General features: G+C 48.0%; 1 protein-coding gene across 5 annotated transcripts in view; it reads right to left on the minus strand.

Moving 5' to 3' along the window:
• Dab1 (DAB adaptor protein 1) overlaps positions 1-16,609 on the minus strand; it is a 1,044,113-nt gene that overhangs the window by 38,508 nt on the left and 988,996 nt on the right. For all 5 annotated transcript variants that reach the window (XM_050136299.1, XM_050136297.1, XM_050136296.1 and 2 more), the window contains one exon: positions 12,910-12,969. In XM_050136299.1, the coding sequence (XP_049992256.1) occupies positions 12,910-12,969 (60 nt within the window). The remainder of the gene's footprint in view (positions 1-12,909; positions 12,970-16,609) is intronic.

The raw sequence follows: 16,609 nt of genomic DNA on the forward strand, positions 1-16,609 counted from the left end.
CTCTGAATGTTAATGATCTGTATTAGAGGAATAATGGCGGCTTCACAGCAGCAGCAGCAGCAGCAGTTAACAGATACCCCACGCACTCCCAGTCACTTGACGGATGCTGCAGAAGGAGCAGCCGCGCATGGCACCTGTGCCTGGAAGAGCCCACTGTCCTTCCTTCTGCACAGGGAAGTGCCACCCACAAAAAGCAGCAGGAGCGAGCTGGTCCAAAGCCTCCAGCTTTGGGGTCTCAAGCGTTCTGCTTCTAGTGGTTACATAGTTCAGCAGAAAAAATACACCAGTTTGGGGAAGGGCATCCCCAGATCCTGGTTTGTTCAAGGCAGACCTTGTTTTCGCCTGTTAGGCTGGTGGAATTGTTAATAGCGGCCCTCCTCCCCTTTCGTTTGGAAGTAGACCAGTTTGGAGGATAAACTGGGTCACCTTAGCTTAAGGGTCAAAGAGGTGGATGAGGGAGACATCTTAGCTCTGCTTCATCTGGCTGGACTTAGCGATTTAATGCTCTGGTTCCTCAGCACCCCACTGGGACATCTGCTGTTACAGCACTTTGGGACAATTTTGCAATAACAACGTACAGTGCCTAGAACAGTGGGGTGCTCGATATTTTGTTTGTCATCCCTGCTGTGATGGCGTCCGAGGATTCTGGTACTTGAGGAGTTGGTACCTACTTGGGGGTGCTGTTGTGGGTAAGTTTGGGAGCAGAGCTTTGCTGGAGAAAGTATGTCCCTGGTGGTAGATTTTGAAATGACATGGCTGCACCCTATTTCCAGTTTTCTCTCTGTGCATCATGTTGATGGAAGATCTGTGAATCTACTCGCGGCTTCCTGCTCTGGCCGGCGTGCCTGTGGCTTGCCCGCCACACCTCCTAACCATGACAGAGTCTTGCGCCTCTGGATGCATTAACCACAACAAACTATTCTGTAAGCCACTTTTATCACAGCAAATAAAAAGGAACTAATATGCTTGGCAGGAAGGACTGACTGTGTCCCTTCCTCCCTCAACAAATGGACTGAAGTCCTACTTTTCAGTGTGGCTGTCTCCTCAGGCTCTACCGCCCCATCTTCCCTAGCCACTCGCACAGGCCACAGCAGGATGCGTCTACAATTCAAGGACAATTTTTACCCTGATGTGGGACTATGTAGCCTGTATGGGCTGTGAACGGTTGCTGCTATTGCTTAAACTACCTGTCTCTGGTGCTCGGTTCTGACCGCTCAAGGGGATGCCACACAGCCTCAGCACTGCGGTGCCACCGGAGGGTCAACACCATCCTGGGCTGTCAGTTAAAGCTGATTGGAGACATGATGGTTGGTCTGGGGCTTTCCACACCTTCTCACCCCTCTAGCAGACTGATAGCAGCCTAGCGACTGAGGCAGCTGTCACTCTGGCTCACGTCTTAAAGGACTTAGTCGAGTCTGCATGATGGCTGACAATCATAACGATGACCAATGTTTACTGAGCACTTACTATGTACCAGGTGCTGTTATAAATATCTTATATGAATTATTTTTTTTAAAACTCAAAAGCCTCTCTGAGTCGGGGGGGGGGGGCACAGCCTTTATCCACCTGTAGCAGGCGGGCACACTGAGGCAAAGGGCCAGTGGACACAGCTGCTAACCAAGGAATACAGATTTCACACCCAGAGAGCAGGGCTGCAAAGCTCACACTCACCCGAATCCCTCTGTCTCCTGCCAGTTCTAGCTAGACTATGATGCAACACTACTCTTACTCGGTCTCTGCAATGACATGAGGAAATGCCTCTTCATGTTGTGTCGGCTGATCACTAGAAAAATCAAGCAATTTCCTGAGAGCCCTATAGCTGAGCAACAGAAGGTTTACTCACAAGCCCATGTGATGCAAATCCAAGTTCAAGATGGGACATTCTCTGAAGGACCTCTGCCTCTGCCTCCCAACTTCCATGCACAAAGTCAACTACTTAGGCTGCTCAGCAGGAGGCAGTGGTTGGAGACCTCACGCTGCCCAAGTGTTTCTGACATGACTGGGAGTGTGGCCGAGTCTCCAGGTCTCGAGTGTGGTTTTTAGCCTCCACAGACAGCTCGTCACTCTTTCTGTGCAGAGCCGCGTGTCCTGGGGCTCTGCTAAGACTACCTCTTCCTTTGCCCTGGCTCTTTTACGAATCTGGGTTATCCAATTGCCTCGTTAGACTTTTCTGCTCTTTCAGTAACTTATAACTAGCGCCCCACAATAAAGTCCCTCTGTTAAACCACCTGGCACGTTTTCCGAGTCTCCTGATGGATGTAGTTAGAGAATTCTAATTATCTAATGGTCTCCCCACCTGGTAAACCACCTGCTGAGGCCACCACAGCAGTACTGCTTAAGAAGCAGCTCTAACAGTGACCAGCGAGCACCAGAGTCTTCTTGACACAGCCCAATTCCTCATCTTAGTCAGTGCCCTTGCTTGTTGGGACCAGCTTCCTCCAGCATCCCCGTCCTTCACTCCCATGGAAACATTCTGTGGCCTGGCCACTTGAGGTGACCCATCGGTCTCTGGGAATATGCCAGACTTTTCTTCTCATTTCAGTGCTCTTAAGTACTCAGTTGCCTCTTATATCTGTTCCTCTTTCTCCGGGGACAGATTCCTATGGTCGACAGGATCCTACCGCCACTGCCAGCCCTGGCTGAGGTCTTCGCTCAAAGCCTTCGAGCAACGCTTTCTGCCTTCCACCGTACTCCTGTGGTTTCCTGTACACAGCTTCTCCTAGCATTGGCCATTTATGTTAATCACTGTTTTCTATGCTTAGCCTATGGGAACCATCAAGATTCTCCAGTTACCTATCTCTTCCATCTATGTATCGATAGGACACAAAATATTGTCTCAAAGATAGGGGGGGTCACAGTAAATATCTGCTTATGGAGGAGTGAATGAATGAGGTTATAACAGAGCTCCTCAAGGAGGTCTTGAAATCAGTTAGAGTTCTAGGCTCTGGGATTAGAAAAGTCAGAAAGTCTATTAGCGGGGTCTACAAGTTCAAAGCCAAAGGGTATTTTCTCCCACACCTATCCCAATTGTTTAGGAGGGACTTTTATGCTGGGTGAGATTAAATCAGAAGAAGTCTTTTTCTAATGTTCCTTGTTGCTCTCACACCGTGGGGATTCAGGATTCTATTTCAGGACAACTTTCCTGAGCAAAAGTAAAAGGAAGTCCACGTAATGAACGTTAAGACGCCACTACCTTCCCCATCCTCGGTGTAAATGCCTGGGTTCAGACTCCCTTCCCTCCCCGTGGGTCCTCCTCCTGTGTGACATCTCTGTTAAGTGCCTTGCAATAATTATAATTTCTGTACAATGTGGTGCTTAATGAGGAAGGGAGGCTGACAAATGTTCAGACTAGATTTAATCCAATTATGCAACATCTTGATCCAGATTTCCAACTAAAGGAAAAACCAACTGCCGAATTGTGAATGAAAATTTATTTGCCATAAAAGATGGGAGTTGCAGGGGGGAAGGAGCGAATAGTTGTCAAGAGAATTCTTGCAATTCTTCACTTTAATGGATTGACTCTTCCTACATTTGTAGCTGAGAAGCGGAATTAAAACTTGAGCAGGGAGAATCAGACAAACGCTGGCTGCTGGGGCACAGAGGCCTCCCTCATACAGGAATGCACGGTGTGTGGAGGAGAGGCAACACTGGAAGTGGGGCTACTTCCAGCAAGAGAAGATCTTTGGTGTCTACAGATGTCTCTTTAACACCAGGGGACTGGAGCGCTGTGCTTAGCAGAGCGAAGGTGCCGGAGGGATCAAGACCTGCCTGTTTGAAACTCAGTCTAAATGAGGAGAGGGGTGTTTGAAGCCAGTCAGGAGTGCTGGGCCCCAGGAGGGAAGATGACCATTCACAAACACACTAGAGACTAGGACATTAGGAGACAAGATCTGAGGCCTGGGTACTGATTCACACCAGGGTAAAAGGGAGGAGCCAGAGATCAGAGGAGGCGCTCAGTGGGTACAGAGTTAGCTTATCATGTTGCAGGTGCTGAGTTTGAGCACCAGCACCCTATAAACTGGGTGGTAGCACACAGAACCCTTATCCCCATACTTCAGAAACAGCAGCAGCGAGATCTGCAGTTCAGAGTCCTCTTTGGACTCAGGTAGTTCTTGAGTCTTGGGGCTACATAAGATCTCGTCTAGAAAAATGATAAAACCAACAAAATCACAGTATGTTTGAATAAAAATCATGTGGATGTCTGAGCCACACAGCCTAGGGCTTGGTGCTTGGCTCTGCTATTTACCAGTTCCGTGAGTGCGAGCAATGGGCCCCACAAGTCTCCTTTTCTGCCGGTGTCAAGTACAGGTACCTCCTAGAGTTGTGATAAGGGAGAAAGACAAATGGAATCCAGAGCCCAGGCTGCCCGTAGTATGTAGCAGATGCTCCGTAAATTCTAGCTCCTTTCCCCACAGCTAAACTAGCCTTACATTCCTAGTACATGTGGTTAGTGCCTGGTACTATAAAACCAAGGAAGGCACTGACGTGCAGGGTGAATGTCAAATCCCATCACTGGGATTTTTTTTTTAAATCACTTTCTTCTAGTGTGGCTCCTTTTCGGGGCACACAGCTAGATCTACTGCCCTCATCTCGAGCTTTCCTGAAAGAAATGAAGAAGGAACGTATTTTCTAGATCCCTGTTCCATGCTGGAAGCGTGCTCAGGGAGCTGGCTCGGTTAACACCAGATTAACTGCTTCACACCCAAAGCACTAACTTCACAGGACAAACCCATTACTCATGGCTGTGCGTTCCAAGAGGGCCACTGTGAGTCAGGGAGATTCAAAAAAAAAAAAAAAAGGCAGGAATGGGGCCTCTCATATCTGATTTGGCAGCTGAGGCATGAGGAGAAGCTTAAAGGGCAAACACTGCCAACTTTAGACGGACATGGTGGCAAAGAAAACGTGAATAGGTGAATCGTTTCGAGACCCCACTAGGCCAGTTCCCTTCACAACACAGAAATAACTAGGAGCCACTTATGTTGCCTGAATATTCTTAGGAGAAGAGACTCTCCACTCAGGGAAGCCACCTTGCTTTCTGGATATCAGTTTAACGGTCTGAGAGCTCTTCCTTGTCATGAGTCCTGATTTGCCCTCTCTGGTCATTTTACTTGTGCTTGTCTCTTAGTCATAGAACAGAGGCAACGAAGGCCAACCGAGGCAGCAAGCATCAGGGGTAGCTTAGCAACACGGGACTCTATCTGGTTTGGACCATGCACCCAACCCTTTTGTACTAATGGACTTAGCAGCCTGAGACCCTTACCCACGTATATTATGTACACACCTCACTCCAAACAATGCATCCGGCAGCCTGTTAGAAACCTAGGCCCCCAAGCCCTGCATCATGCTGCCCACATACCCCTCTCTGAACAATGGAATGAGTCGACTTCTCTGAATGATCATCAAACTGAGATCGCATTCAGTCTTACTCAGGTTATGTCTTGGTATAGAAGGCAGGAGGGGGGGGGGGCTGATCTGGGTTGAACTGGTTTTGTGCATGTGCACAGTATGGCAAACTATGTCCTCAAAGTGAAACTATTCCTATTTATCATTTTATGCCTATGTACAATTGAGTGTGCACATAATTAAAATCAGATGCACCATGGGAAGGGGCATGGCCTGGAGAGGAAATAGTTATATCATTGAACCTGCAAATCTAATAGATCACCCCCAAACTACATCTCTTAGTAACCAAACTTTTATTTATCTTACAGAAGAAGGCTCCACACAATAATCAGGGCCCCTGGGTTGTCCCTCATTGTCCACTGTCAGTCTTGACAGTGTATTTTTTACTAATCTGTGCTGTCGCTACGTCTGAATGACGTTTCCCTGCCACTTTCGCAAACTATGTAAACCGTTATTTCGTTCTTGAGTTAGATGCCAAGAACTTGGAAGACACCCAGTCCATCCCCAGCTACTGCTACCAGTACCCTCCTTGGTACTCATTTCTCCTACAAGTAGCCTTCATCTTCCTTGAAGACTGATTTCATACACACTGAACCTTCCTAGGGCCCGGCTGTCAGAAGAGGATAGTCAGTGTATTCGTTACGCAGAGGAGGAGAAACAGCCTCAGAAAGTTGAAGAAACTGAGAAAAATCTCAACCAAAGTCAGGGAGAACTGTGGGAGGCATCTGACGTTTCTTCGGTTCCGAATCCATGGTTCATTTTGATGCCATTAATGTCCAATGTAAGGTATCAATTTGGCCATCTGCTTGTTTGCCACTGTGCCAAACTTTTAAGACTCTCACTGAAGCTGACTCTGATGGCTGAGCAGGGGGAGTGGATTCTGACAGAATTCAGAATTATGACTGATAATCAGAAAGTCTTTTATGCCTAACACAACTACATAAGAGTTTTAAGTGGGGAGCAATTATAAGGTTCAGGACAAAAGGTCTTTGGCATGCATAAGACTATTACACAGGGGAACGAGGACCATCGAGCAGAAAAGCACCGTTTCTCATCTGAAATGACACGATGCTTTGGGTCTGTGACATTGAAACAGAGGAGTGTGGAGGGGACGTCTCATCCAGCTCGCTCACAGCGTCTGAAATGGGCACTCGCAGCCTGAGTGCTCTTCTCTCCCTGGCAACCCCACAGTGGGACCAGAACCATTCTCAAAGGCTAATGCAGTGATAAAAAGCTCTCCGTAATGACTGCAGTAATGCCATCCTTGGCAGCCGGTGTCCCCACTCAGGAATGCACATCCCTGATAGTCAGCCCCGGTGCTAGGGTATTTGGCTCGAAAATGTCCAGAATGATGAACTGGCAGACACAAAGAGTATCTAAAGTTCGTCTCTGTTCAGTAAGGGTGTTGATGATGAGTTCATCAGCTTAGAGTTGCCTCTAGGTGAGGTCAATATGGGCTCAGGAGTCAGAAATCCCTTGCAATCCATTTGGTCTCCAAGGGGCTGGCACGGTGCCCAGGGTTTGCTCTAATCCTGCTCATCCGCAGAGCTTTGCTCGTTACATTTTTCCTTCCTAAAGCCTTCTGTCTATCCACCTAACTTCCCATAACCAAGCATGCGTGCCCTTGACTTTGTCAGACCTTTACATAAAGACATACCTGGGTATTTAAGATTATAAAAGAGATTATCCCCTGTGAAAAGCTTCCTGTTGTCATGACCAGGAAAAGAGGCAAACATGTATATATGCTAGGTGAGGGTGGGATTAATGATTATCTTGGCTTAGAGTTCCCAGGAAATGTGGGGGGGGGGTGGGATGACCCTAAGAAGAAATCTGCCAGAAGAGGACATCCCAGGCTAATGGTAAAGTAAGCACATAAAGGCAACAAATCCAATAGACCACAGAGCAAGAAAGGGCTGGGTGGATTTGTGAAGTGAGGTGTGGTGGGGGTGGGGGGATCACAGGCAACCGAGCAGGAGGAAGGAGTGCGAAGGAGGCAGTCAGCTTTCTGCCCATAGCTGGGTCCTAAGCAGGGTAAGACAGAGGGTGAGCGTTAAGAAACACTAAATTCTAATTTCTGTCCCCAAACTCTGAAATCCCTGATCCATCAGATGGGTTCTGCCATTAAGGCCACTTCCGCTGATGTGAGATGGTGAGCTGCTTGCTGGGGTTCTGGGACAGCGGAGGAGGGCTCTTGTCGTGTCACGGACAAGACCCAGAGAACTTGACTGGTGCGAATATGCCTTGTTAGGAAGAGATAATTTACCATCAACATCTTAAGGAGACCAGAAACCCCAGGAAGTGTTCCTTTGGAGACAGGAGGCCTGTCCCCTGGCAGTTCACAGATAATTAGGTAAAAGAAATGGAACGACAGCCTGCAACTTCCGAATCCTCAGCGGGCTCAGCCCTATGCTGCATGCCGACTGAGACCAGCTCGCACCATCCTCCCACGAAACCTGCTAAGGCAGATGCCAGCTTTAGCTCCATTTTCAGATGAACAAACAGAGACTTAGAAGAGCTAATACAGCAGCCCAAGTCACAAAGCTAGGGAGTGGTGAGGCTGAACTCAGATCCAAGCGCCTCTGATCACAAAGCCCACGCGTCCAGTCACTGGAGAATCCCGCTCTCTGCCAATGATACAATATCATTCGAAGTTCCATAGACATGAATTCACAACTGCAAGTTCCTTAGGGATTCTGGGAAAGATGCAGAGAAAAATATTTTTCAACTGAATCTTGACTGTTGGACCGAGTGTTTTTTTTTTTAGCAAGAGTCGGGAGGTGTGAAGAGAGGAAGGAGAGGCTTGTGGTGAGAGAGAGGAGGGCACCTGAGAGCCTGACCAGTAAGGCATCTCCAGAAGCGGAGGATCAATGGCTGGGGACTCTATGGTCGGGAAGTCAGGGTGCCCAATGGGCTGTCCTACAGAGTGAGCCCATCAGAAACCACCTCAGATGACAGCGAAATACAAGCAAGGCAACCGGGAAAAGGAAGCGGTAGCAAGGAAGCAAGCATATTTCAACTTGATTATTATCACTCAGTAGTGATTTCGCATGCCAACGGCGATAGACAGATTGCATGAGAGACACTCCCCTACACTCTCTGTATATTCTCCGTCCTTTGTGGGAAAACTACAGTTTCTACCAAGGTGTAGAGTTCGTTTTCCAAACCTGAATCCAGGACAGAATTGAATTACTCATAGTCTCAGAGGGTCTGGGTGTCTCCAGGCACACGTTGGAACCCGTGCCACCACAAGGTGACTGCGACCTGACAACCCTGCTGAAGGGGGAGACACTCCATGGAAGGAGATGCTGCGGCCTTTCCTGAGGCTGCCTTAGACCACAGCTAACCACATCCCCCATCTGTGAGCCGGCTCAGCAGGGGTAGGCGCGACTGCCTCCAGATCCACAGGCAACCAGAGACACATCAGTCAAGTAACTCCGGCAAAGGCAGACCATAGCAGAACCACAGGGACGGCTCATGGACCCGTGAGCAGTAAAGATCAGTACTGCTGTTCAACCTGAGCTTTGGGAGTAGAATGCTTGGTATTAGGACTACGCATGCCTGGGTTGTCTTCCATACCCCTGTTCCCATTAGTTCCTTAATGGAGTAACTCTCAACTTGAGATGTACTTGGGGTTGCATTAAAAAGAGTATTTAGGTCAAAGAAAATTGAGACCTACTCAATGTCTGTAATATATATTCATAACTCAAAATATATTCCTCTTGCATATTCATATACGAATACACGTTAACATTCGTAGCATATTTTTAAATGCATTAAACACCTGAAAACTTCGGTGTTTTAATTTTTGGGATTGCTGATGAACGTCTCATTGGTCAATGCTCCTTGAAACCCCAGCTTGGAAATGGACGCTAGCTTTCTTTGTTCTGTTGAGAAGGCAGGTGAATGATTGGCTGGGGTGTGATGTCTGCCTGTCTCCTTTTATCTTGTTCATAGCCTATATATTACCAGACACTTCTCATTTTTTTTGAAGAAAAGTCTTCAGCTAAATGTGGCTTCAAATTAAACCACGCAATTATTATCCTTAATTTTAGATGATCTATCACTAGGTAAGAGATATATTGATATGGTCTTAAAATGCAAGAATTATAGTGGTCTTTAGGAGAGCATGTAGTAAAATCGATGAACCCTCATCCTTTCTCTGGCCTTCTTTGTGACATATAAATGACTCCAAGGGTTTCTGGGAAAAATGCCTATGCAGATTCTTAATTCTGTCAGACCATGTCCTCACTATGTTATCAGGTACCCGTCTCTCTCCAAAGAACGTTACGCATTGTAACGATGCTAACCAGTTTCCATGGGGCTCCGAGGCAGCAGAACACAAAACAAAACCCCAAAATAACTTTGCCCAGTCAGCAAAAATGCCTTCGGCTTTGACTGCTGCGGAGCTGCTGATGTGGGAGGAGAGTGGTGCAGGTGTGTGTGTGCGCGCGTACACACGCGCGTTTCCATGTGTGTGTTCAGAAGGCCATCTGTCAGCTTGGTGATCCAAGCTATGAAGAAAAACCATGCATATTTATGAAGGTTGGAGGCGGAATAGGGCACGGGTTGTTGAAGGCAGAGTGCAAAGAGGGGCTGGGCCAGGGGCAGCTATGACAGCAAACACTGTCTCCGTGCGACATACTGCTCCAGGAGGAGAAAGAACTTAAGGCATGAGCTTTGGATCCAAAGACATTTATTCTTTACACAATTGTTCGTTTTCAGCTCTGTTCACTCACTCTCAATAATGCACTTTCAGTGCAGCCATGCTGTGCCAATGCCCCCTAGTAATCAGGTCAGGGATAGGGCATGCTTTCTGTTCTCGGCAGGCACATGAAGGAGTGACCACTCCTTGTATTTTCAAGCAAATTTATTCACATCTACCAATAGATACCGTATACTGAGTGGCTAATATAAACTCTTAGAATCGGGTGGTCATGGTTTTCTATCACCATTACAAGCACAAGGCAACTAAAAATTAAACAGAGAAAAGGACTCACTCAAGGTCACAAACCCAGTAATGAAGCCAGAACTCAAAGCCAGTTCTGTCTCATAACACTGGGAAAGTACCTCTGTGCTCAGAGACAGCTAAATGTTAGGCACAGAGCTGGACTTCAAGAGCTATGATTTCACTGAACACTTTTGGGGAACACAAAATCCAATGGTTCATGTAGACATATTAAGAGGAAAATAACATTCGCCATTATCATTGCAAAGGGAAGGACAAAGCCCGCAGAAAGATGTGCTGACCTGTTTGGGTTAAAACAGGCTTCCCAAAGGAGGTGCATACTCATTCTGAGAAGCTGACCATCCCAGACCAGTCAAAACTGCCAGCTCAAGCTTAGCTTGTTACAACAACACCCAGGAATATCCTTATTTCATCAAATTTACAGCCTCTGCTAAGGACTTTCCCAAGATGTTTCTCTCAGTCTTCCTAAGAAAAAAGGCAGGCAGTACCTGCTTTTAACAGATGCAGAGCCTTTGAGAGACAAAGGGATACTCAGAGACCCTCAGCGAGTGCCCATTGGTGACAAGAACACCCAAGCCTTAGACTTGAGGATTAGGCTAGTCCTTTGGGGATGATGGTCGATTTCCCAAAGGAAAACCCCAGGTTGATTCTCTCACCTGGGCTCTGTGTAGCTCTGGACCCAAACCAGGGGAAACCAGTGAGGAACTTAAGAGTGACAGGCCACTGGACAGTTTGCCTTTCTGTGGGAACTGTGTAGGGGCCCCACAGCTCCCCGGCAGCTACCTAACATGTACGAGCAGGATTCCCTTTCTCTGCTTCCTTTTTCTTTCACAATGAGGACAGGAGACAAATGGGGCAGCCAAGGTGATATGAGGGACGGAGCCTCACAGCAGAGAGATGCCCTGTGGCATATGTATTGGCAGAGAGGCAGAGCTTCAAGCTGAAGAATCTAGGGCACCGAGAGACAGCAGTGCAGAGAGGGACCCAGAGGAATTTATGTAGCCCTATGAGGCTGGTGTAACTCAGAGGAACTTCCCAACAGACATACTATTTTCTCAGTCACTAACTTCTTTGGGTAGAAGACAAACCGTGGACCAAGGGATAGAGAAACCCCACCAAAGCTCACGGGATGGGCAGGAGCAGGAGCCGGATCTGCCTGTGCTCATGTCTGCAAACCTGAGCATCACACCTCCTGTTTCTCTCAGGCCTCTGGAAGCATGGAAACTTGCTACCACACCGAGTAGGTCTTAGGGAACACTGAGTGAACAGTCAATGCAATCTGTTCATACAGTCAGGTATCCCCCCGAGGAAGACTTCTAGTATCTTTGGGCAATGACCTTTTAGTGTTCTGAGAAACAGGGAATCCCCCTTTAAGGGGAAGAACCCCTATCCTCCTTCAGGGGCTAGTCAATTGTCGATCCATTAAATATCCCTAAACTTGTTGTTTCCTGCCTGTTTTCAGCTACCAGGGCTCAGTTTTGGTAATACAAGGACCTCAGGAGACTCATGAACGTGATGGGGAAAGATGCGCTGTTCGTAGGGGAATAATTGTCACAGGGCCACCGAGATAGGGGTGATCTGTGACCGACTTTCAGAGAAGAAACCCCAAAAGTCTCCCCGATAACTGGATGTAGGGAAAGCAGGCAGCAGACAGAGCAGGGGGAGGGGGGTTTCAGAGGGCTGGGCCAGAAGGGGAGCGATGGACCCGTGAGCTGATGGGGCCCTTAGATGGCCTGTCTGCCAGCCTAAGAGGCTTAGGTTTTTCCCCCTTGGAGCTATTGAGCATGGAGAGGGTGTGGCCAGAATGGCTAATAAAATCAGAAAAACGAGGGCAGCAAATAGAGCGTACTTCCTCGTGCATCTAAACCTGTCAGGGGCAAGTGAGTCAATCTGGGCACAAATTGAACTGAGGAAACTGTGTAATGGGGGCTGGACCAATCGAAACCTGAAGAGCAGGCTGGCCCTCAGTGTCACTGGCATTAGGAATAAGAGGTTGCTGTCAGTGCCAGCGTAGGGCTCTATTTTCCTTTCTGGCTCAGATTCCTGAGTCCAGATGCACTGGGCATCATTGTCCTGGCTGTGGCACACCCACCTGCTACTTTCTCTGCGAGCATGCGACACATGGCCTTTTCTTTAAGTGCTTGCTAATGAGATGGATGAGTCCTTACACACCTCCGTAGCACTGACTAGCCCTTCCATTGTTCCCCTGGAACTTCTTAACCACTTTCAGATGGGACGGGTAGAAGAAAATGGCAGTGTCCTATACTTGACCATGTACTTTCTAAAGTTCTGGTTGGAGACCCATGTCCTGGAACAACTGGGATCTTGAGTCCCCCAGGCAGAACTATCTGCATTATCCAACCCCATCCATTCAGTCACAGAAGAGACCTTTGTTGTGATTGGTCGTTGTTCATCCGTACCATTCTTCCCTTAGGTCCCTATACCCATGAGAAACCACATGTGACTCCAGGAGCAGAAAAAGAGTTTCCCATCAGCTGCAGCCTCTGCATGAATCTGGCCGCTGAGGCGGATGTACTTACACTTACAGGTTGACTTTTTGGCACATCATAAACACCTTCCTTCTTTTGGCTGGTGGGAACCTAGAAAGAAATCAAATCCAACAGTCAAAACATTAGTGTCCACCCTTCCTTCCTTCCTTCCTTCCTTCCTTCCTTCCTTCCTTCCTTCCTTCCTCCCTCCCTCCCTCCCTCCCTCCCTCCCTCCCTCCCTCCCTCCCTTCCTTCTGTTCTTTGTCTCTGTGTAGCCCTGGCTGTCGCTCTAAAGACCAGGCTGGCCTTGAACTCAGTCTCTGCCTCCTGAGTGCTGGGATTAAAGGTGTGTGCCACCACTGCCTGGCTTGCTGTTCCACTTCCAAAGAACAGAGTAGTCAGATGTCTCTGCAAGTCTGACTGTCTGTGAGACAGGGCCTAAGACAGGTCCAACACTCAGGGGGATGGTTTTAGCCATGAACGCTTTAAGCCAGGTTCCTTCCCTCGAGAAAATCAATGAGGACGTGGGTATCCTCTTAAAACAAATATATGCTCTTGAGCCTTTCCCAGAGTCAAAGAACAGCTGTGGAGACCAAAAACATCACATGGCAGAAACAAAACAACAAAATCCAACTTCATTTGGTTAATCATAAAGGGAGTCTAGGTGCTATGATTTCCCTTGAGTAACTAGAAATAGTTTGTGTATGAGCATACATGTCTCTGTGAGACAATCTACGTGTTATCAAAAGTCAAGTGCCTCGTACCTATCAGCCCTCTCCTGATAATCACAGAAAGGGCCCACATGATAGAGGAAGTAAGACACCAGGATCCAGAAGTCCCTGACTGATCTGCCATCCCTCCAAATCTCTCTTCTCTTCCTTTCCCTGCTCATGCTTCTGGTCTCCTAGGGCTACCGTCACGTGCAACACCCTGAAGGCCATCAATTCCCCCGGCTCTGCTGCTCTCAATGGGTCTGATCAGCAATGCATCTCACTCAGGTGACGGTAAGACGCAAAGTGAGGAACTGGATAGGAGATACGCCCCACAATTCTGCAATATGCCAGGGGGATGATTTCTTTTGTCACACATGCATCATATACATATGTATATGAACACATTTTGTGATATTAATAGTGTCGAATACTTCTCTAATGTGTCAATCAAGGGCCCCGCACTGAAACATTCCAGATTGGAAGCACTCACGAACCGCTCCTCCCCCAGACCGCCACAGCTTTGCTCTCCACGGCAGAGACCAAACAGCAGCAGATTTACAATGTCCTGACAGTGAGGCTGTCTCTCCAGCAGGCTGGATGCTTCTCAGGAACAGACAGAGTGTGTCACAACCAGAAGGCCCCCTATGAATACCCGCTGGGTAAATCTTTCACAGAGCAGTGTGGGGGGAAACTGAAGAAGAGAAGCCCCTGCCAAGCATGGGCCAGCCAGCTCTCCTTATCCGTGAGAGGAAGAAGCTCAACCCACCCTTTGAATTCTCTTATTTTTACCCTCGTTTAACTTAAACTCCCGATGCCAACCCTCCCTTCAATCTATAGAAAGTGAGGCTCAGGGATGGGTGTTATGGACTTTGCCCCAAACTTCCGATTTGGCTGTGGTTCATCCCAAATCTTTTCGGGTATCAAGGTAAGACTTTTATTCTTGATATACTGAGTTAATATGGCACTAGGCATGCCCCATGAGCAGGCGGGATTGTAAACATTCTCTTATCCATAAATAGCGATGGAATAACCAGGACAAGTCTTTTACAACTACAGCCATCCCTCCCTGTGATGTAGAGAAGGAAGATCAGGCCTGGAGAGGGCCCACCAGTCAGGAGTGGGACAGCGAGGCGCTACAGCTGTTTATTGCTACCCTGTTCGGGTGGCTGCTTCAGGTGCATCCTTAAAAAGCCAAACAACAACAACAACAACAAAGACCCCCGCATTCCCAGAGGCCCAGGCACATCCTTGCAGAAAACAGAACTATGACTGAGCAAGGCCAGAGAGAGGATGCCCTTCCAGAACCCCGGTTTGCAGGTATTCAACGAAGAATGTCATTTCTTTGGTCCTGATAACGGAGCGCCGTTTAGAAGGAATCCTCTCCCTGAATGTCTACAGAGTCCTTGTTAACGAGGGCCAATAAATTACCGGCCCTCACTCTTGTTTTCACCAGCTCACCCTGTACTTTAGGAGCGGAATGGAGTGGAAGGAAGAGTGTTCCGCTGCCTGTAAGTCACTGCTCACTACGGGCACTTAGCACAGCTGAACCGCGGCTGCTTCTCAATTATCCCTGCAAATGGAGAACAAGCCATGCGACGGAGAAACCCAAACTGTGCATAATTGAAAACGCTTTTTCTACTTGGCTCTCCCATGGGTGAGATATCAATCGGCTTGTTTGTCCTTTAAGATTGATCTGGGCTGGGACGTGTTCTCACGACTCCTGCCTGCCTCTGTGGACCCTGTTTGGACTGTTTCGTTTGTTTGTTTCGTCTCCCATCTCAGGTGCGTCCTTTTACAAAAGGAGAAAAGTTCCCAAGCACCCGCTCTAGGCCAGGGATTGTGTCTTTTCTGGACAGCGAGGATGGCAGTATGGCCCGGAGTCAGCAGAGCTCCTTGTGTTGGGAGAGACGAAACTATACATCAGTTACTAATGCGGAGCGTGAAAAGGAACTTTCTGTTCATGGGAGGTATGACAGACTGTTCATGCTGCCTGTGTGTCTGGAGTGCCACACAGCTCTGTAAGCTTGCTCCAGACAGGGCACATACTGTTAAACAAAGACATGTCTCATCAACCGTTCCCAGGTGAGGGCTAAGGTCTGTGGCTCTGTCATGTTTGCGCAGACTGTCTGTTTCAACAACGGGGACCACTGCAGTACCACCGTGATGCAGAGTGCTCAAACTTCTAGACGAGGGGGAAGGTGGGGTTCTGGCTCCTCATCCGGGACTGCCTACAGGCTGCACGACTTAGGGGAGTCATGTTGCATTTTGAGCCTCGGCTTTCTTAATTTTTGAGCCTCAGGTTTACATGAACATCTAAGGGATTATTTGTGAACAAGGCCAGGGTCCTTGCAGCGGTCACTGTTATTTTCCTAGGTGCCCAGAAGATACTTAGGTGCCCAAAGAAAGACTTCTGAATGAACGAGTTAAATGGGTGTTAAATGACTCTAAAAGCTACACCTGAAGTGGCATACGCAGAGGGCACATCCGTGTCAGCAGTGTGGTAGCGGGTAACACAAGATTAGCTTTCCCATTTCAAATTGATACTTAACACGTGGGGGGAAATTAACAGTGAGTTCTGAAGAACTGAATTTGAAGAGCATCTACTTGGCAAGTGGGGTAATACCTGGTTAAGGTACTCTAGGTCAAGGCTGGAATTACAGTCCCTGATACTGGCACTTGGAATCCCTATGCTGAAAATGACAGCCTCGGGAGCTTTTCTTCTCCGCTCACCAAGTGACAGAAAGGTCACCATTAAGTCATGCAGAAAAAAATGCCCTGTGTTGTGTTGAAGTGAACTGATCATGTTTTCTGAGGCCCATGACACAAGGGACAATTAAGATTATTCACATGGCCCTGGGGACGTAACTCCTCCTCGGAAAGATACTTCAGTGTCAGAGCCTCTTCATCCTCATGCTGGGTACAAGCAGCAAAGCAAGGCTGCAGCTTTCTGTGGGGCTCTCCAACAAAGCGGGCTGTGAGGACAGCATCATCAAAAGTGGTACCCAATGATGCCAAAGATGCCTAAGTGAAAGGAAGGG

Source organism: Alexandromys fortis, unplaced genomic scaffold (genome assembly GCF_014885135.2).
Source record: "Alexandromys fortis isolate MF-2015 unplaced genomic scaffold, M_Fortis_MF-2015_v1.1 scaffold_13, whole genome shotgun sequence".
Taxonomy (NCBI): domain Eukaryota; kingdom Metazoa; phylum Chordata; class Mammalia; order Rodentia; family Cricetidae; genus Alexandromys; species Alexandromys fortis.